Genomic DNA, 22,631 nt, shown 5'->3' with positions numbered 1-22,631 from the left:
CTCACCGTTCTTGTGATCATTATGACCCCACGGGGTGAGATCTTGCGTGGAGCCCCAGATCGAGGGAGATTATCAGTGGTCTTGTATGTCTTCCATTTCCTAATAATTGCTCCCATAGTTGATTTCTTCAAACCAAGCTGCTTACCTATTGCAGATTCAGTCTTCCCAGCCTGGTGCAGGTCTACAATTTTGTTTCTGGTGTCCTTTGACAGCTCTTTGGTCTTGGCCATAGTGGAGTTTGGAGTGTGACTGTTTGAGGTTGTGGACAGGTGTCTTTTATACTGATAACAAGTTCAAACAGGTGCCATTAATACAGGTAACGAGTGGAGGACAGAGGAGCCTCAAAGAAGAAGTTACAGGTCTGTGAGAGCCAGAAATCTTGCTTGTTTGTAGGTGACCAAATACTTATTTTCCACCATAATTTGCAAATAAATTCATTAAAAATCCTACAATGTGATTTTCTGGATTTATTTTCCTAATTTTGTCTGTCATAGTTGAAGTGTACCTATGATGAAAATTACAGGCCTCTCTCATCTTTTTAAGTGGGAGAACATGCACAATTGGTGGCTGACTAAATACTTTTTTGCCCCACTGTATGTAAATGTGATATTTAAGTTTTTTATTTGTAATAAATTTGCAAACATTTCTAAAAACCTGTTTTGATTTGTCATTATGGGGTACTGTGTGTAGATTGATGAGGGAAAAAAACAACTTAATACATTTTAGAATAACTCTGTAACGTAACAAAATGTGGAAAAGGTCAAGGGGTCTGACTACTTTCCGAATGCACTGTACATATATATTGCTCTACAGTTCTAACTTATACTGCTCAGTTAGGAGTCAAACTCTTTCTCTCTCTCCCTCTGACCCTCCCTCTCACATTCTCTCGTTCTCTCATTCTCTCTCTCTCTCTCTCTCTCTCTCTCTCTCTCTCTCTCTCTCTCTCTCTCTCTCTCTCTCTGAGTTTGTGGGACTACTAGGCCTTGGTGTTGAGCATCTTCTTCTCTCCCTCTAGTTTCTGTTTCTGTGTAAACTGCTTCACACTAATGACCCGTTCACTAAACTGCTTCACACTAATGACCCGTTCACTAACACACTGTTCCTCCCTTTGTCTTCTCCTTCCTGTTTACTCTCTTCTCCCCTCCTCCCTCTGCTTTTCCTCCATCCATCTGTCTTGCCTGCTCCCCCTATCCTGCTCTGCCTCTGTTCTCTCGCTCTTTCTGCCCATGTCTCTCTCTCTCCTGTCTATCTGCTGCATCTAAGGAGCTGAAAGAGATTAGCTGGGATCAGGTAAGGAATGGAAGCACTGTATTAAATGGCATCAACATATAACACACTAATTACACTATTGCATGTGGCCATTGAAAAACAAATGATTAATACAGAAAAGTACTATAAGTAATAATCGAACTACAACTGAAACAAATGAGACACTAGTGAAGGAGTCCTCTTCTGCATCTCAGATCCTGGCCTATGGGGATATGAACCATGAGTGGGTGGGTAATGACTGGCTGCCCAGCCTGGGTCTGCCCCAGTACCGCTCCTACTTCATGGAGTCCCTGGTGGACGCCCGCATGCTGGACCACCTGACCAAGAAGGAGCTGAGGGGACAGCTCAAAATGGTGGACAGCTTCCATAGGTATGTATGGCCTGCTCTCGTCTGTCTGTCTCTCGCTCTCGCTCTCTCTCTTTCTGTTGCTGTTATTAACCTCGGCACCTGGGTGGGTAGGCGTTTTCTGCCTCCAGGGGGTGGTGAAAAGCAAATAGACAAATTCCAGTTCCTGCAAATGTACAATGAATTCTTCTTCTGCAACTGTTTCCCACTCCCACTTCACTCACTGCCTTTCCTTTTCTGTCCGTCATTCTTTCTCTCCCTTCCTCTGTTGACACACTAGCTCTCTCTCTGGTGTGTGAGTGTGTGTGTTCGTGGCATGGGAAACGTGCAGGTGTTGAAGGATATGTTGAAAGATTTCCTGCTGTTGAGACACTCTCACTCTGCAGGTGTGTCTCCAGGCCTTCTCAGGGTCAAAGACACCGGAGTGCTCAAATACTTTCTCTGAGTACAGGTGAGAGTCAGTCGCCATGCCCTCTATTAACCGCCTGACCTTTTGACCTCTCTTGACCTTTCTCAGGGTTAGTTTGCATTATGGCATAATGTGTCTGAAGCGCTTGAACTACGACCGCAAAGAGCTAGAGAGGAGGAGAGAAGACAGCCAGCACCAGAACAAAGGTGTGTTCCTCCTCTCTGACATTAAATCCTTTGTTCCAATTTAGTGCTTCTCATCCATCCATCCAACCTCCATCCATCCATCCATCCATCCATCCATCCATCCATCCATCCATCCAACCTCCATCCATCCATCCAACCCTCCATTCAGTAACAATCAAAGCCTCGGTTGATGGTTAGTAGAATCAGGTGTTCACTGCTTGGCTTGAGCAAAAGTCTGCACCCACATTGGCCCTGTCAGTGTAAGATCCAGTCACCCTGTGTTTTTTTGTTGTTGTGAGAATCAGGTGTTCTGATATTTTCTGACAGATGTCTTCGTTCCGCTACCCCTCTGTGTAGATGTGATGGTGTGGTCCAACGAGCGTGTGATGTGTTGGGTGCAGAACATCGGGCTGAAGGAGTACGCTGACAACCTGACAGAGAGCGGGGTCCATGGGGCCCTCCTGGCTCTGGACGACACCTTCGACTACAACGACTTGGCCCTGCTGCTGCAGATACCCAATCAGAACACACAGGTACACCCATCTAACCAATCAGAATACACAGGCATGTGCAAGCCTCACCCTACCCACTAATCAGAAGTGATTAAATGCCTTCCCCTGCTCAGATGTTGCATGCAACAACCGATGGTTGTGTGCCACGTCATCGACTGTGTCGTCGGGACCAGATTGCTATAACATATGATGTGGTTAGCAGATACTTCAAAATAAAATAAAAGTTTATTGGTCACGTACACAGATTTGCAGATGTTATCGCAGGTGCAGCGAAATGCTTTTCACACTTAACATACCTACCCAGGCATTGTAATATATGTCATGCGTCAGCAACGCCTGGACAGAGAAACGCGTCCATAAACTGGATTCTGTATCTCAGCAACATCGTCCCCAGGCTAACTGCTGGCTGGTGGATGACAGTTGTATCTCAGCAACATCGTCCCCAGGCTAACTGCTGGCTGGTAGATGACAGTTGTATCTCAGTAACAGTGTCCCCAGGCTAACTGCTGGCTGGTAGATGACAGTTGTATCTCAGTAACAGTGTCCCCAGGCTAACTGCTGGCTGGTGGATGACAGTTGTATCTCAGTAACAGTGTCCCCAGGCTAACTGCTGGCTGGTGGATGACAGTTGTATCTCAGTAACAGTGTCCCCAGGCTAACTGCTGGCTGGTAGATGACAGTTGTATCTCAGTAACAGTGTCCCCAGGCTAACTGCTGGCTGGTGGATGACAGTTGTATCTCAGTAACAGTGTCCCCGGGCTAACTGCTGGCTGGTGGATGACAGTTGTATCTCAGTAACAGTGTCCCCAGGCTAACTGCTGGCTGGTGGATGACAGTTGTATCTCAGGCATGCAGGTGAAACTGATAGTAGTGTATATCAAATGAAATGACTAGCCTGATTCTAATCTGTACTCCCCCCCTCTCACATCTCTCCTCTAGGCCAGACAACTCCTAGAGAAGGAATACAACTCCCTCATCTCTATGGGAACAGAGAGAAGACCAGATGAGGTATTAAAGAACACAGTACGCTTAGTTCAGAAACTATGTGAAGACCGCATTTTCCACCTCATACAAGTAATTTTTTCTAACTTGACAGTTTGACAATGTTGACAGACATAACCTTTTTTTCTTTATTTCTCTCTCTCCCCTCCCCCCTCTTCTCTCCTCATTTCCCCTCTTCTCTCTACCCCCCCTCCATTAGGATGGGACTAAGACGTTCACCCGCTCCCCTTCCTGGAGGAAGATGTTCAGGGAGAAGGACCTTAGGGGGGTGACCTCGGACTCATCGGAGAACCTGCCTGCTAACTTCCGTGCCTCCGCCATCTCCACGCCCTCCGTGACCCTGAGAAAGGTTCAGAGTGACGGTGAGAAGAGGATGACCTCTCCCCCTAACCTCTGACCCCTCCCTTTGGCCACGCTCTCAGATTCCTATTTGTTCCTCTTCTTACACCTCCAGGGCTATTCTTCTATTATCACTCAGAAGGTCACGCTTTGGACAATTTATGACCCCTTAAAACCCTGGATAACACATATTTACTATGGGCTAGTCATACTAATTTATTAATCGAGAAAAACAACTAAATTTGTCTTGAAGCGGTTTGTATGTTACGTAAGAGAAGAAATGTAAGACCAGTGTCACATGCGGGTATGTTCCGATGTACCCCATTCATAGAAACTTACTAACTTTTGCGCCGATTGATGATAGTATTTTCTGTCTGGGGAAGTTTTGTTAAAAGCCCTGACGCTTGCTCTAAACGTTAACACGCATCGCTTGCGGTACAGTTTTGGAAACATACGGAACTTGTCTTTTATATCAGCGAGAAATAATGTTCTAAAAACAAAAGGTTAAATTACTACACACATTTATAGGGTTCCCACACGGACATATTTCCAATGTTACAGCACTTGACAGAGAAGACTAACTAGACTACCTGTGCTAATTAGCATTCGGCGTCTTAGAACAACTGTGTGTAAAAGGAAGACGGACGCCACAAACGTGTTGTCACTGAAAGATACTGTCGGCTCAACTGTTTTAAAACCAGTTAAAATAGTCTACAGTAAGTGTATATTTAGCATTTGTGAAATAATTTTGATGTGACATGAAAGTAGAGGGCGTTGTGTTTCTAAAATCTTATCACAATTGAGAGTCGAATCACGTTTAGATGAAGTATTTTGCCTATAAACAGAACATGTAAGGTCCTAGGACTATAAGGAGTAACATTAGGCTCCTTTAGTCCATTATTGGGCTAGTTCCAACACTGATGGCATTGGCTTGGATATTCATATGCAAAACCTCCAGTGGCTCGCTCCTACAGGACACAGCAGGTTCAGAGGGCAAGACTACCACAATTTCCTCCTCCCACAACTTTATAATAGTACATCATGGAAAAGTTCAATGCAATTTAGTCGTTATTTTGATCATTTCTCTCTCCTTCTCTCTTAGTGAACTCTGGGCCTCGCGGTGAGGCAGCCTCAGTCAGGACATACTCTTGCTGAAAGACACGGAGGTGAGAAGCCCTCAACCAACACATTAAACGCATGTAGTAGCTAGTTAGAGTTCTCTCATGGTTTGATTTGCAACAAAACCTTCAGGCATGCCAGATAGCTTGCATGTGTGCATATTGAAGTGGTTTGACTTGTTTTCAAGCTACATTGTTTGTTGTGGTGCTGTGTTCTGAGCTTTGGTTATATCATTGTTTGTGGGTGAGGTCTATAGCGGTGGGCTTGGTTCATTGGTTGGTGGGGATTTGGTTTGAGTGAAGTCAGGAGGACAGTGGTGTGTGTGAGTAATCCTGTGTTTCTCCTCAGGGCCATGGTGACTGGATCCCGACTGGACTGCCCTCCTCTCATTCATTCACAGGAGGGGAAAGCAGCAGAAAAGCAATGAATATATACATTTATTAAATATAAATCTATTGGTCTGACCATTCTGCAATAACAGAGATAAAGAAGAAATGACAAAGATGGAGAAACAACAAAGGGAAAATGAAATATTGAGAGGATATATACTGTACGTACATGGATAGAAGGGTAGGATGAGGCAGGACGACTGTTTTATCTCTCTCTTTGTTCTGTCTCAATATGTGATTGTGCGATGTGGAGTTGTGCGCTGAGGAGGAGGAGACTGATATCCAATGTCACCCATTGAACTCTCTATCTGTTAGCTTCTATGGTGCTGTCAGGAGTTCTGCTAAGTTGGTTAGAGTGCTGCAGTAAAACCATGTCCCCATTCAGGCCGCCATCTTGGCTCCAGCCACATCAGAGGGGCAGCAAGCCGCTCCTCTACTCATGGTTTATCCATTGGCACCTTGAAAGCTGAGAGGCTCTAGGCTCTAGGCTCTAGTGTAATCTCTTTTGAATGGAATCTATTGTGGAGATCAAAGCCCGGGCCACAGCAGCAAGGATACGATGGAATGGTGGGCCACAGCAGCAAGGATACGATCGGATGGGGGGCCACAGCAGCAAGGATACGATGGGATGGGGGGCCACAGCAGCAAGGATACGATGGGATGGGGGGGCCACAGCAGCAAGGATACGATGGGATGGGGGGGCCACAGCAGCGGGGATACGATGGGATGGGGGGCCACAGCAGCGGGGATACGATGGGATGGGGGGCCACACAGGCATTGTGTTAAATGGCTGTGATGTCATTTAGTCATTTGTAGGTATCCACTAAAGCCAGTTAAATTAGAGTGGGGGGACATGTTGTTGAGGCCAGGTTACATACTGCAGGTCTAGTACAAAGCCCAGGGTAATGGCTTTCTAGATGTGGTGGACTTTACGGCTCTCATCATCAGCTCAGGTTCATTGGGTGCCCCTGAAAAACGAGGGGAAAGATGGAGGTGTGACGAAGGCGAGATAAAACAGTCAAAGTGACCAGAAGAAAAGAGGATGGAGACGATTCATTTACTGCACGCAAGCCATAACAGAAACCAAGAGAGGAAGGATGATAAGCAGATCCAGGAAGAGAGAAGAAGAGACCGTTGGAAGTCAAGAAAAACCTTTAGCTTCTGTGTTACGATGCATGTCAAACAACCAAGATGACAACGAAGTCAACTTTGGGGGGTGAAGATGATACACATATATCTGTAGAAATCATCTAACCTATGAGGATGAAAGCCTGGGGAACAATTTGTAAAATGTGTGTATTTTTATTTTTATGTTTTTATGATAACTATATTTATTTTCGTTATGTATGTATGTATTGAATAATTGTATGTACATGTTCATTTAATACTTAATTCTTACTATTTTAATTTGACCTAATTTGAAAAGTAACTATGAAACATTAAAAATGGTCATTAAAATATGCTACTGTATGTGTACATTTTGAAAACAAATTGTGTTATGATTGAAAAAAATAAATGAATGATGAAGATAATACAAATTGAAAATAACACCTGCAAAATAAACAGTGATGAAGATGGTGGTGATAAAAAGACTAAATAAAGTGGACTCGTGGTACTACAAATCCCAATGTGTGTGTTCTCACTTTGTGTACCTGGGGTTGGCACGTGTGTAGACAACAGGAGAGTGTGTAAGGGGAGGAGAGGCAGTGGTTTGTGTATTTGTGAGAAGCATGTTCAGCATGTATATACTGTATGTGTATATGACAAAAAGAGACATAACACACACCGACAGATCACACCATTGACACTTGCCGGAAGACCATTATGCATAAAAATCATGATAAAATAAGTTATAATAGTTTATCTTTTACTTATGGAATAAGAAACAGGCCTTTACAATATACATACATGTATTACAAAAAGCCAGATGTATAAATATGTTGTACTGCATATACTATAGAGTGCAGAGTTCAAACTGAGGCGAATGGAATTCTTCAATCATCTAATGATCTAACTACAGGGAGAGATAGAGATAAAATGCTTCTGTGGTTGTCACACTGCTGCATGGTTTCTATTGGTCACTCAAATGTTCTGATCACATATGACTGGCTACACTGTAAATGGATTGTTGCTCTCATGACAACAGTATGGGCATCATGATGACACCCAGCATTGTGCTCACAGTATACATGGCTCAATTCTCCTCTCTATCTTACTATTAAAGCACTCAGTGATAATGTTCTCTGTGAGACTTCACAAAGGAGGACTGGGGATGGTCAGTGCTCAGTATGGAGTGTTGAGCAGTATCAGGCTTAATCACTAGGTGCTGCCAGTCCCTTCCTCTCCCATTCAGAGGAGAGGCCAGACGCCAAAGGCTGGAATCATGTAACAACAACAAACCTATCATTCCACATACCTTTCTCTATAAATATACATAAAAGCATACTGTTCACATATTGTACACATATATAAAGAAATATATTAATTTAAAACTCATGCTTACATACAGTATTACTCAGCAATAACATGTATGATATGAAAACAATTATGAAACAAACAGTACTTTTCTAAAATCACTATTTTGATATGATAGTTTTCCCTAAGTTGTAGTGTTGAGGTTTTATTGTTTTAGTGTAGTCACTCTCACTGAGCCCGTGATGGGTGGAGGGGTTGTCTCGCCTACACTCTTTTAAAAAAGTGCTATCTAGAACCTAAGGGTTCTTTGGCTGTCCCCATAGGAGAACCCTTTGAAGAATCCATTTTGGTTCCAGGTAGAACCCTTTTGAGTTCCATGTAGAACCCTTTCCACAGAGGGTTCTACATAGAACCTCAAAAGGGTTCTACCTAGAAGCAAAAAGGATTCTTCAAAGGGTTCTCCTATGGGGACAGCCGAAGAACACTTTTGGAACCCTTTTTTTGTAAGAGTGCAGCTATCATAAGAAGAATGCACTAATGTAAGTCGCTCTGGATAAGAGGCACCCTGGCCTATAAAGTAACACCTACTATCTCGTTGACATTACATCCAATGTCCCAAACATGATCTGTGTTAACATTTCTTCCACATTATCCTCTCCACCTTTCCTCCATCTCCTGCCCTCACCCCCTTCCTCTATTTTTCCTGGTTACTCTGGACAGTAGGACACACACGCAGGACGAGTTGATGCGGACCCACCTCCAGCCCTGCAGACCGATGTTGTCAACAGTGAGGGCTCGGACAAATGTGTCCTTGGCCTTACACTGACTCACCCATTGCCTGATGTCCACGCCCCGGCAGCTGGCCCCGGACACACCTACGGCCCCTGTCACTGTGCCCGCTGCCGAGGCCCCTGCCCCCCCTGCCTCCCGCTGCGGCCCACCACCCCTCTGCTGCCCCTCCTGGCGGCAGCGAGTCTCATAGAAGTACTGCTTAAGCGCCCCCTTGACTGTCTTGATCTCTGGCACGATGTTGACTGTATCACCATTATTGTCGATGACAGTCGCCTTGTCCGTTACCCACACGCTCTCCGACTCGCACACCGGCATCTCACCCCGCCTGGTGTGGGACAAGTCAGAGCGCTTGTGCCTGGGGGCGGGGCGAGGGGGCTCCCTGGCTCCCCTGAGAGTGTCCACCCAGCTCAGCGGCACACTCCTGTCCGTCTCTCTGTCCCCATGACCCTCCATGTGTCCGTCTGCGTCCGACACTTCCTCCTCCTCCTCCTGCTTGTCCTCCTTGTCCTCTCCTTCTATGGGCAACATGCCTGACTCCAGCATGAGGAGGAGGGGCGGGTGCTCTGGAGGAGAGGCAGAGAAAAGGACCCGCGGGTGTGCATCTAAAAACAGCAGCTCTTGCTTCTCCTTTACACCACCCAGCCCCTGACCCAGCCCTAACCCTAGTCCGACTTCCATTCCTTCCTCTGACAGATCCGGACCATTCCCAGCCCCTGCCCCAGGCCCACCCTCCCTCCCCTCCTCTCCCCTGTTATCACTGCTCTCTGTCCTAGCCTCTGCTCTCTGCGGGGTCCTCTGACTGGAGGGATCTGGCCCAGTTTTACTGTGGTGTCCAGCATTAGTGGAAGGTTTGTAAGTTTCCACCACATACATGTTGGGAGGTCTGAGATCCTGTTCATCGGTCCTGGGGTCTAGAGAGTGATGAGGGTTTTCCTTCTGAGCCATGTCTCTAAAGCTGCTGTCATCACCAGCTCTGCTGCTGTCTGTTTTATAGTCCCCTAGTACATAGTTCTCCTGGGAGGGGTAGTCCTGATGACTGCTGCCATTGGTGCTCCTGAGTTTTCCTCCATCGGTGTTAGAATATTTATTTAAACCAACGCTGTTCGTGTTTTCTGTATGAAAATTGCTTTTTGACAGATAACTTTGTTGTTTTCGCTTCCATTTCAAAGCTTGCACCTCCTCTTTAATTATGGAGGTGTTATTGTAGTCTTTCTTGACACCCGTCACGCTGAGGTGTTTAGTACTGTCTGCTCTTCCAGAATCAGCAGTCACATTGTAGTCCTTGAGTGAGGCATTACTGTGGGAGTTGTAGTCCACAGAGGCCTGAGGAGCTGGAAGTGTGGAGTAAGATCCGGGGGAGCGACTGGAAGAGTCATCGATGTCCTCTGTGTGGTTGTCCAGGCTACTGCCGGGCTCCGTCATCGCAGCAACAGTACTGGTCACAGGGCTGTGAGGGAAGGGCAGGGCCGAGGCAATCACCATGGCAACCAGGGGAAGCCAGTGCATCACTCCCAACACGTATCAACTGAGGATGGAGAGACGGGTATGGGGAGAGAGTGAGAGAAAGAGGAGAGAAAGAGAAATGTGGTTAAAACAGTGTTCAATACAGTAAATGTGGAACTCTCATGAAAAGGTAAAACAAGCCTTTTTACTGGTGCTAACCTGTAGCTTAACTGTTAACTCTAGAAGTGTAGAGGTAGCGTTATAATCTTAGCAGAACTCATGGGAAATGGGGAAAACTGCAGAAAGCTCAGTTTATCCATGTGAGGAGACTGTGGAACAATGGACATGCAGCAGAACAGATCCCCTGCCTGCCCGGTTGGCTGCCCGGTTGGCTGCCAGGTTGTTGGCCTTCAAATGGAGCCTCTACAATCCTGCTATGTGTGTAGACTGTGGGTCATACATCTCACAGCCAAAGGAAATGAATTACAACTCAAGCAGTCATAATGAGGTCTTAGGGTTTCGAAAGGCTTTTTTCAACTTTTAAGGGCATAAAACATCAAATGTTTGTAGTTGCAGTCCTCTGTGCACAATCTATGGTTGTGTGAGAAGTTTGGTTTGGTGCATATCAGTTTGCAAAAACATACATGTGCATACGAGTAAATACGCAAGCTTTGATCCAATAAATGTTTTGCCTTGTGGCAGAAAATAAGGAATTTCACAGTAATAACTGAACTAATCACTTAATTGTTGTTGTGACAGATGCTAAACTTAGACTTGGAAACATTAAAAAAGTGAAACCAGAAATACTTGAACAGTTTTTCTTCTCAAAAGTACCAGAAAATCCTGGCCCTTGGCCAATTCTCTGAAGGTTTACATCACAACCTCCTTTGAACACAATGATGAATGATGAGTGATACCAGAGTGATACCAGAGAAACCTTTAACCGCTCCCTAGTACTTCCAGAGAAACTAAACAGGATAAGGATAACACAGTGCCACCGACGTGGCCTGCTACCAAGGACTGTGGGCTCTCCTTCTCCGTGGCCGACTTGAGTAAGACTTTTAAGCGTGTTAACCCTTGCAAGGCTGCCGGCCCAGACCGCATCCTTCCTCAGAGCATGTGCAGACCAGCTGGCTGGAGTGTTTACGGACATATTCAAATTCTCCCTATCCCAGTCTGCTGTCCCCACTTCCTTCAAGATGTCCAGCATTGTTCCAGTACCCAAGAAAGCAAAGGTAACTGAACTAAATGAATATCATCATGAAGTGCTTTGAGAGACTAGTCAAGGATAATTTCACCTCTACCTTACCTGACACCCTAAACCCACTTAAATTTGCTTACCGCCCAAATATATCCACAGATGATGCAATCGCCATCGCACTGCCCTATCCCATCTGGAGAAGAGGAATACCTACGTAAGAATGCTGTTCATTGACTATAGCTCAGCATTCAACACCATGTACCCTCCAAGCTCTTCATTAAGCTTGGGGCCCCCAGGTTTGAAGGTAGGAAACAACACCTCCACTTCGCTGATCCTCAACACAGGGGCCCCACAAGGGTGTGTGCTCAGCCCCCTTCTATACTCCATGTTCACACATGACTGCGTGGCCACGCACGCCTCCAACTCAATCATCAAGTTTGCAGACGACACAACAGTAGTAGGACTGATTACCGACAATGACGAGACAGCCTAAAGGGAGGAGGTGAGGGCCCTGGGAGTGTGGTGCCTGGAAAATAACCTCTCACTTAACGTCAACAAAACAAAGCTGATTGTGGACTTTAGGAAACAGCAGCGGGAGCATCCCCCCTATCCACATTGACGGGACCGTAGTGGAGAAGGTGGAAAGCTTCAAGTTCCTCGGTGTACACGTTACTGACAAACTGAAATGGTCCACCCACACAGACATTGTAGTGAAGAAGGCGCAACAGCACCTCTTCAACCTCAGGAGGCTGAAGAAATTTAGCTTGATACCTAAAACCCTCACAAACCTTTACAGATGCATCCTGTCGGGCTGTATCACCACCTGGTACGGAAACTGCACCGCACGCAATCTCAGGGCTCTTCAGAGGGTGGTGCGGTCTGCCCAACGCATCACTAGGGGCAAACTATCTGCCCTACAGCACCAGATGTCACAGGAAGGCCAAAAATGATAATCAAAGACAACAACCACCCGAGCCACTGCCTGTTCACCCCGCTATCATCCAGAAGGTGAGCTCAGTACAGGTGCATCAAAGCTGGGACCAAGAGACTGAAAAACAGTTTGAAAAACAGTATCTCAAGGCCATCAGACTGTTAAATACTGTAGCCATCAGTAGCACCTTAGAGGCTGCTGCCCTATGTATATAGACTTGAAATCACTGGCCACTTTAATAAGGGAACACTGGTCACTTTAATAATGTTTACATACTGCATTACTCATCTCATATGTATATACTGTATTCTATTATATTCTGCTGTATCTTAGTCTATGCTGCTCCGACATTACTTGTCCAAATATTTATATATTCTTAATTCCATTCCTTTACTTTGGATTTGTGTGTATTGTTGTGAAATTGTTAGATATTACTTGTTAGATATTACTGCACTGTTGGAGCTAGATACACAAGCATTTCGCTACACCCGCAATAACATCTGCTAAACACGTGTATGTGACCAATAAAATTTGATTTTAACCAATTCCCTGATCCTCTGTCCTCTCACTCACACCTGCCACCAGAGGGCAAAGCAGACCATCATATTCAACTTGATAATTTTCAAGATAATATGGTACTACAATAATAATCTATTGAGTGAGCTTCAATGTCATATTAGTATGTCAACTATGGCATTGGATTGGCAGTTTCATGTAAAAGTGTAACATTAAGGATTTTTTTGAAAGGACATTCTACTTCAAAATGTAATTATGTTCTCTTCCTTTAGAACTCTTCTGAAAATCGAGGACAGTTTCCTTTTATCTCATGACCTCAATGACATCACCAGCCAATTCTATATGAACCCTAAAAATAATTTAGCTAGCGTAAAGTTACTGTATCATAATTATTACATACATCTACATATGTAGGATCTTAATTTGAGCCAGTTTGCACAGCAGGAAAAGAATCCTGCAGCAACAGGAAATGTAAATTATTATGTTGATTATAATTATCCTGCAGCAACAGGAAATGTAAATTATTATGTGGATTATAATTAATGGACATTTTTGTAGGGGTTGATGATTTTCCCTTCACGAAAAATTTCAGTCTGAAATTTCAAAGTGGAAATTACAAACTTCAGAAGCCTTTTTAAACCTCAAATACACAACAAGTTTTAGAATGTCCTATATTGTAGGAAAGTTATCCTGCAACAGGGTGATCAAATTAAGATCCTACATCTGTATTAATAGGGTTGGCTCATAGAGATAGCTAGAGGACTCAACATTGTATCTGTACCAACCCCCCCCCCCCACCCCCCCCCCCCCTTAAAAGAGTTAGATGCACTATTGTAAAGTGGTTGTTCCACTGGATATCATAAGGTGAATGCACCAATTTGTAAGTCGCTCTGGATAAGAGCGTCTGCTAAATGACTTAAATGTAAATGTAATTATGGCATCTGTGAGAGCATGGACAGCGCCATTGAGGCCATCTCTATTTTGAAGTAGTTCATTTTCTTCTTCTACTACTTCTGAGTTGGTAAACAAACTGAAAAAGTGCATACTGCCACCTGGAGTGTGTTGTTTGAACAGGTATAAAGCCAAGGTTGGTGATTTACGGTCACCTGCAGTTATGGCTGACCCCCCCCCCCCTCCCCCCCGATGACCTGGATGGAATTATGTGATCCTTCCTTAACCCATAGGAAGTCCCACCCAGTTGACTACTTCGAAATGGTAAAAGTCCTCAATGGCGCTGCCCATGCTCAAACTGGATTTTGGGCACTAGAGTCCTCTATCTCTATGGTTGGCTGCACTTCCAGGATTACAAACTAGCTAGCTAGTTACCTGGGAGGTTTATTGGAAGATCTGATGAGAATCTGAGGAAGATATGTAACTTGTTATAACTTGTCGCTCTGAACTTGTCACTCTGAACTTGGCGCCAACAATTTAGCAGCGGCTATGCGCCACTGTTAAAGGAATATAAGGGAAACACTGATCAGTACAGCAACAACACATGCCTTCCTCTGGTTCGCGGTTTGTCTGAAGAGGCCTGCTACATATGTGGCATATCATGAGAGTGTCACACATCATGTAGGACTAGTCAACCATGATTATGAGGATTCCTCTGGGAGAGCATATGGCCTCCACCCAGAAAAAGAAGAACCCACTTCCAAGACTGAGTCATGTGTCACTTCTATTTATCTGTTGTTGTGTGAAAAAAGGGGAGGAGGACATTTAGAAAGAGTTAAAAAAGGTAGAATGCTCAGAATGTCTGTGATGTGGGTTTACTGCTACCTTCAGGTGTCCCCAGACCAGACAACAGACTGAGAAAGGGGAAGGGGGAGACTGAGAAAGGGGGAGGGAGAGAGAGATAGATAGAGAGAGGGGTAGATAGGAGGTGAGAGAGAAAGACAGAGAGGGAGAAAGAAAGATACAGTGAGAGAAAGAGAAATGACAGGAAATGCACTACACCTGACCACACCTGGGACACAATGCAGTAGTGATTAGTAAACCAGGGACATTAGATGACACATCAGCCATGCATTTATGCTTGCATGCTGTGGGCCTCGTTCCCTGGTGATACGTAAATCATATCAAAGGACTCGTTTCCTGTTTTTTCTTACTGGCACAGGGCCATCCGTAAGTTCGTAAACACAGGTGTGCTGTGTGCTGTATGCAAATAAAGTGTCCTGAAGTGCCATTCTGGGTTCTGGTTAGTTCCAGCCCAGACAGATGGTGAGCTGCAGAAGAGCACTGTCAATTATAGATGAACATGCACTGTGCCATGTGGCAACAGACAACACAGACAGAGATAGAGACAGAGACAGGTGAACAACAGTCAATTATTCAATCAGTGGCATTATGATCCCCATGTATTTTTATATATGAGGATCATGTATAAAAAAAAATACATTTTAAGGCTGTGTGTGTGTTTAGTGGAAGAGCTGGTTGTAAGGTTTTCTGAGAACACACACCAGACAGGCAGGCAGACACATGCGCTGGAGACCATATCAGCGAGCGATGTGTACTCTGTGGCACAGGAGCTTTTCATCATCATGCTCCATTTGCTACAATGACACGCGCCATTTACACTCCCTGCATGGCCAGACAAGGACCTCCTCACTCCTCAGCTGTCTGGATAAGACCCAAACACAGCAAATCTCAAACAATCTCACAAATGAATAGACAACCCAATCCCCCAAACGAACACACTCGGTCGATAGAAAAAACATCCCATAACCACAGATTCAAAACTATAAGAAAACATAAGACTTTCCCAACTCATTTACAAAACCTCCAAACATTATCCAAACGAACAATCCAAACCCCAAACCCTGTCAAAACAAACCTTCTAACCCCAAACCAAAACACTACCCCAAGTTCCTACAGAAAACCAAACTGCCCAACAGTTCAAAAACACACTAATTATTTTAATTATCTTCAAATAAACAGACACAATGTAACACTGCTACAACAAAGTCATACGTACAACTTACAGATAGGCCTAAATCTCAACAAATAAACCTGGTGATTAGGGATAGGTGCCTTATGGTTGTTGGTGTGACTTATCTTTTAGATGGTTACCTGAGAAGTGTATTGTGGGTCTGAAATGACAGAGAAGGAGGAGTGAGAGAGAGGATGGAGAGGAATGAGACTGGGAAGCTAGAATTAGTCTGCGAGGCTCTGTTAGGAAACAGTGAGAAGAGAATACCATTAAGCTGGCTCCACACCTGGCAGTGGCTACTGTGCAATTATCCTGTTAACAACTAATCCCCTTCATGTGTGGGTAATGGGCCGGATGTCCATTTGTCCATCTGAGATGATTCATTATGTCAAGGCCCAGACCAGTTGGGATAATCATATCTTTTTGGAGACAACACGTAACCTTATGGACATGTGTGTGTGTACTGAAATCATTCGTCCATAGACCAGATTAGTCAGTGCAATGTGTGGACTTCTTCATAGCCTAACTGTGACAGAGGTCAACTTCACGCCTGTGACACCTGCTGTGCCTAGAGCAGAGGAAACACTACAGCAGGTTAATGTTTGTCTTTGTTTTCCTCTGTCTCTGTATGGCCTGAGACGGAGTAAAAGCCTTGTGCTCATGAGTTTTGAGCACGTAACAGTGCTTAGCTGTCCTTCTGTGCAAACAGCCCATTAATTAGGATTCTATGATTGTGTCATTCCACGCTTTAGTCTAACTGGGTATCTACCCTGGGCTCTCTCTGGCCTTGGCTCTATGTACAGCTTTGTCAGTTCACACTTCTACACACACACTTCTACACACACACTTCTACACACACATTTCTACACACACACACACACACACACACACACACACACACACACACACACACACACACACACACACACACACACACACACACACACACACACACACACACACACACACACACACACACACACACATACACACATACACATTATCTTAATTTGAGCCAGTTTTCTATAACAGGAAAATAGTCCTGTAGAAACACAAAATGTGAATTATTAGGTGGATTATAAATAATGGACATTTCTCATTAGGACACACACACCCCACACACAAAAAAGCACACACACACAGCATAAACATGAATATGCAAGGACGTGTCAAATCTAATCAGGCACTGACCCAAAGGATAAATGACAGTCAATCTGATCATAGGAAGAAAGGAGAGCAGCAGTGCAGTGTGAACGAAGCTGTCTACCAGAAGGGAGCCTCCATGAAGGAAACATTCCATATGGTACCATGTTCTTACCTAATCCTCATTGAAAAACCTATAACGTTTTCCTTAAGCATTTAACCAACTGAAGGTGGTGCACATTATATTATTTACATGCAAAGGGCCACGTTTGCACGGCAAGTTAAAAGCATAATCTGGAAGATTTCCTGCTGTTCTTTGGTTATTTTTTATTTCAATGAATGATATAACCATTGATTCTTGTATATAATGTATTATTCCTCATCAGTTTAGTATAACTGTCTTCTTACTCCATCACAACACAACATATAAGGTTGTAGACCTTATTTACTTCAGTAAACAAACAATGTATTGCGGCAAAATGTTTTAAACTATCATGCATGCAATAGATTGTCAGTACTTGCATTCAAAGCCCCACTATGAATACGAGAGTGGTTACATTTCCTAAACCCCATATCTCAGCTTCCTACCAAACCAAGTGATGGTCTGCTGTTGGGCTGAAACACATACTCAGGATTGTGGCTTTAATGCACTCCGCTACTGGTAAAGGGACATAATCAAAGTAGTCTAATATTTCAGGGACATTATGCACTTAATGCCATTAATGACTTTGAACACAAGAGGTAAGCAACAACCTAAATCTCCAAAACTCCCACAAAGTAGACTATAGGCAAGATTTCAGTAGATTATGGATCAATTGGCTTGATGACCTGTCAATTTCTGTGATCTCTAGCATACACCTGCAGATTAGGATTAGGTTATATCCGTAGCCTATTATCATTCTGAATACTTGTGAAAGAAAAAAAAACAGTGATGGAGAATTAAATTAGGCTATCCAATAATGAGCTGTGGCAAACCCAACAGTAGATGTATTAACCGAAAGTGTCCATAGCTCGTGTTAATACATATGCAAACAAATGAACATATACATGAACTGCAGTTTGTAAAAAGGACACGACAAGTAAATGTGTACCGTTTAGGTGAGATCCGGACCACGCGTCCTTCCAGTTGACACCACATTGGTTATAGACTAATGGTCCGAGACAGTTGGCTAAGTGGTAAAACTCTCAATATTGGTTTAAATGAAAAAGTTACGTTTTCATATTCAATTCAAATGATCTTCCCACGTCACAAAAAAAATGTTTATTCTATCAGTTAGCCATGTCCGTTTCAATTAAACAGCAATCATTTTAAAAAACGACGGGAAGAAAAAATAAATATTCAAAAACCGCTCCGTCCTAACCGCGCTTTCAACAAGACAGACAACGCGAAGTTTGATAAAAAGAAAGATCTATGCATGATTCGGTCAAGATCTCATCCTCCTGACGTTGTTCTTCATATTCCTTGAAAAGAGGAACTGTAATGTATTTAAATTGAAGTCGACATACACAGTAAACTAATCGATGTCTCTATAACGACTGGCAGCGAAGCGCTGCGGTCCGTTTAGGCTACGTTGGGATCAACAAAGTTTGTCAAATTCTTCCCAGTTCTCAAAAACTCCGCCTGTAGCCTAAACGCGAATAGCTTCTGGTTGCTTTTGGAGCGGAGGAGAGGGAGGACAAGACGGGGCGAGCGAGTTTTTTGAAAGGGGTAAAGGACAGAGGGGGAAAGAAAGCACAGAAGAAACAACAGGACGAGGAACATCTGTGAGAGGGATATCGAATGCCAAGTTTTCTCAATACAAAATGTATAGCCCCAAACAGCCTAACTGCTGTTTATTAGGGATAAAGAAAAACATTATTATAGATCTAATATAATAATTTAAGCTATGATTTTTACCTTTACCTTTACCTCAGCCTTCCTTTCCCTGGGAAATCATGAGGCTAAACTGGGTTAAGGTTCATAACTCGTCAGTCAGCTAGGCTACTGTCTAGTACATATAACACATCATAACATACCAATAAGTACTGTACCTAATCAGAATTTGAGGTAATTGGATGAGGTGGGACATTTTGGGTGCGGATGAGTATGAGTCAGGTTAACTAGTGCATAAAACACATCATAACCTAACTGTAAATACTCTACCTAATCAGAATTTGAGGTGTTTGGATGACTTTGGACACCTAACTTCTGATTGTTTGAAGATAGCTGACATATACCAGACCACATGTCTAGTATACTAGGCTACTGTGTAGGTCTTTAGGCCAACGTTTGAGGTTTGACCGACTCGACAACAAACTGGTGAAGATGAAACCATGGCTGAGAGCTGAGACCTAGGCTACTGCGAAGACAATGGAGTTGTGACAGACAGTTAATCTAGATGGGTCTTCGCACCAGCTAAGTATGTAGCCTATGTGCACTTCTTTTGACCTTGGAGAACAGCGCATCCACTGAGTCAGTCCACCTTGAAGTTTCTTGTTGAAAAGGAAACCATAAGTTGGTAGATGAGCAGAGGAAGGCTTTACCTTTTCCCTGTGTCTGCGTCTCTCAGACACTCTTTCTTTACCAAGTAGTGGTTTCCATCTCACTAAAACCTTTTTTCCATGAATGTTTAAAAAGATGAAAGGATAAGGAAAAGAATGGAGACAAAAGAGAGGAGGCTTGTGTTACAACCCTGCCCTGTGAGATTGCTCATGAAAGAGTTTTGGGATGGGAGAGATGGGGACAGAAAAGGAGACAGAGAAAGAGGGGGAGAATGAAAAGAACTTTTCAAACTCCAACTGCTAAACGGGTCAGAACTCACTCAAAGATGGGGGTACTTACCACTGTCAATACAGTCAGACCTAAAGGGATGTTGATAGATATCACTCTGTGACTGAATGCTACTGTTTTCCCACACACACACACACACACACATGCGCACAGCCGCACAAACTCCATCAAATACACTCAGTCTCTCTCACACATACAGGAGCAGCCCTAAAATAAGATTTGGATGTTATTACCTCTTCATATCCTCACCCTCTTTGCTGTTCTTCCCCGGTGTCTCCCTCATGGCATTCCTCCCTCTCAGCATTTCGTGTCAGTCATTGGTAGTCCTTGGAACCCTCCCACCATTCTCTCTCTGCTTTTTTGTCTGAACTTGTTCTGTGCACACTTAGATATTTCTGCCCGAGGTTACATCAGTGAGAGAGGGAGAGCGAGAGAGAGTTAGCAAGGTATTGACAGAGATGACAGTCAAACAAAGACGGTGAGAGTAAGGTCAACACACACAAATGTAGGGACAAAAGTTATTTCACTCTCTCTCTCGCTCTATCTCTCTCTCTCTCTCTCTCTCTCTCTCTCTCTCCCAGAACCACATCAGTAGGCACAGATATAGCTTTTTTTTTTACACCCTTTCACCTGGAGCATTTTTCTGTCACATGAAACACATATCACATTATCCAAACATTCTAATAGATTTAGAGACTGTGCTGCTTCAATGCATGCCACATTTTAAAATGCACACACAGAGACACATGAAATGTCATAACATTGTGACTCTCATGATCCATTGGTCTTTCATTCATCTCGTGTACATGTAGCTAATTGGCATCAATAACTAACAAACTAACATAACAATACAATCATGTTATTGCAATTTGCACCAATCCAATAACCTCAAAAAACACAGAAACATTTTAAACTGGAAATGCACCAACATCATCTGATACACTTTCACACACCCCTAGGCTGTGTATCTAATTCCAAATAAACCCTAATGATTCAACCAATCAGTCTATCTTTCTCTTCCCCACACAAAATGTCATCAAACATGGATTTATTACTATAGCAATGTCAATTTTACCTCAGCCAAATATCAGTGTAATTGTGGCAATTATTGCAAATAGCCGAGCTGTCAGGGTGGAGGTTATACAGTCTGATTGTCCCCACCAGAGACCAGGGGCATGAAGGCAGACGCGTCAGACTTAACTTCAATTATTGAACTCACCCTTTCCCCCAGGCTGTGTCAATCTTTCATTAACTCTCATTCCTTCTCCCCCTACTCTCTCTAACCCGCCCACTATATTTTCATGTCTCTCTGCCTCTCTCTTTCCATGTCTCTCTCCCTTCATATCATGTCTCTCTGCCTCTCTCTTTCCATGTCTCTCTCCCTTCATATCATGTCTCTCTGCCTCTCTCTTTCCATGTCTCTCTCCCTTCATATCATGTCTCTCTGCCTCTCTCTTTCCATGTCTCTCTCCCTTCATATCATGTCTCTCTCCCTTCATATCATGTCTCTCTTGCCTCTCTCTTTCCATGTCTCTCTCCCTTCATATCATGTCTCTCTGCCTCTCTCTTTCCATGTCTCTCTCCCTTCATATCATGTCTCTCTGCCTCTCTCTTTCCATGTCTCTCTCCCTTCATATCATGTCTCTCTCCCTTCATATCATGTCTCTCTTGCCTCTCTCTTTCCATGTCTCTCTCCCTTCATATCATGTCTCTCTGCCTCTCTCTTTCCATGTCTCTCTCCCTTCATATCATGTCTCTCTGCCTCTCTCTTTCCATGTCTCTCTCCCTTCATATCATGTCTCTCTCCCTTCATATCATGTCTCTCTCCCTTCATATCATGTCTCTCTCCCCTCTCACTTTGTCCACTTTATCTCCTCACATCTCACTATTCCCATTTCTCCTTCATTCACATTCTCTCCTCAACTCTCACTCTCTTACTACATCTAAACTCTCTCTTCATGAACCTCACCATCCCCCGTTCCTCCTCTTTTTCAGACTTGGGTACGAAGAGCGGCCACATGTGTTTCCAATTTCAGGCGTAATGCTCCACTCACCGCAATCTGACCCAATTAGCCTGCGACTCCTGGAAACGCCCCAGTCACCCTCACCGGCCACGCTACTACCCTGCCTCTGTGGCACGGAGGTAAAGGGTCGGGTCACTGAGGGGATGGGGGGATACTATCTCATGATGAATGTGTGACTGGCTCTGTCTGGGTGGAGGTAGGGAGGAGGGAGGGAGGGAGGGAGGAGGGAGGGAGGGAGCATCTCACCTCACCCCCCAGCAGTAAGTGAGCTCTGCTTCACAGACATCCGACCATAATGCAGACATATCTGAGGAATAATCACTCAAGCCTGAAATTGAATTTCACAGGAAAGGGAGGGTCAGAGAGGCTGTGTGATGGGGTTCCAAAGCAGACCAGACATAGCCTACACACTAACACACCAGTGGTGGTCGGTGCCGTTTAACATTAGGGAGGACGATAAAATAGCATGGCCTTATTTCTATTACAGAATATTGAATGACTATCTGTCATTCAAATTCCATTCACCAAATTCCGTGTAACAGTGATAGGTTTAGGCTACTGCATGATACTGAAATTTGCCCTATACCCATCATGAGGTTGCTACAACCTAGCCTACAAATGAACGTTTATAACATAGGTGCACAGGTCAAGAGACAAATTGGAGTAATCAAGGTGACAGACAGTGACACATTCAATACCGCCTTGCACACTTTAGCTGATCTAGGGTGTAGTCATTAGTCCAAACGGTTTTCAAAACGTTACGTTTTGCAACTAAAACGAGAGTTTCTATTGGACAAATTCAGGTAGGTCCATCCCCGTTTTGTTGCGCTTGCTTCTGTTTAAGAAACGAAACAGAATTGGCGGAATTAATACACCCCTGATCACACAGTTCACTTTCAT

General features: G+C 44.0%; 2 protein-coding genes across 2 annotated transcripts in view; one reads left to right on the top strand and one right to left on the bottom strand.

Annotated features, from left to right (window-relative positions):
- LOC139564797 (liprin-alpha-3-like) overlaps positions 1 to 7,198 on the top strand; it is a 33,327-nt gene extending 26,129 nt beyond the window's left edge. Inside the window, exons 25-32 of the mRNA XM_071384625.1 lie at positions 1,264 to 1,290; positions 1,464 to 1,639; positions 2,133 to 2,230; positions 2,567 to 2,742; positions 3,661 to 3,729; positions 3,923 to 4,085; positions 5,165 to 5,228; positions 5,530 to 7,198. Coding sequence (XP_071240726.1) covers positions 1,264 to 1,290; positions 1,464 to 1,639; positions 2,133 to 2,230; positions 2,567 to 2,742; positions 3,661 to 3,729; positions 3,923 to 4,085; positions 5,165 to 5,217 — 762 coding nt within the window. The 3' untranslated portion in view covers positions 5,218 to 5,228; positions 5,530 to 7,198. The remainder of the gene's footprint in view (positions 1 to 1,263; positions 1,291 to 1,463; positions 1,640 to 2,132; positions 2,231 to 2,566; positions 2,743 to 3,660; positions 3,730 to 3,922; positions 4,086 to 5,164; positions 5,229 to 5,529) is intronic.
- A 228-nt stretch (positions 7,199 to 7,426) lies between these two features.
- LOC139564798 (neurotrophin-4-like) lies at positions 7,427 to 9,480 on the bottom strand. The gene has a single exon (XM_071384626.1). The coding sequence runs from the start codon at positions 9,453 to 9,455 to the stop codon at positions 8,667 to 8,669; it is 789 nt and encodes a 262-aa protein (XP_071240727.1). The 5' UTR covers positions 9,456 to 9,480; the 3' UTR covers positions 7,427 to 8,666.
- Positions 9,481 to 22,631: the final 13,151 nt, after the last annotated feature.

This window comes from Salvelinus alpinus, chromosome 36 (assembly GCF_045679555.1).
Source record: "Salvelinus alpinus chromosome 36, SLU_Salpinus.1, whole genome shotgun sequence".
Taxonomy (NCBI): Eukaryota; Metazoa; Chordata; class Actinopteri; order Salmoniformes; family Salmonidae; genus Salvelinus; species Salvelinus alpinus.
Note: the sequence above shows the minus strand (reverse complement) of the source record. Positions and strands in the feature narration are given on the sequence as shown.

Bases quoted from the DNA above. Each gene is read 5' to 3' on its own strand.
- LOC139564798 (XM_071384626.1), bottom strand. From the start codon at position 9,455: ATGGAAGTCGGACTAGGGTTAGGGCTGGGTCAGGGGCTGGGTGGTGTA.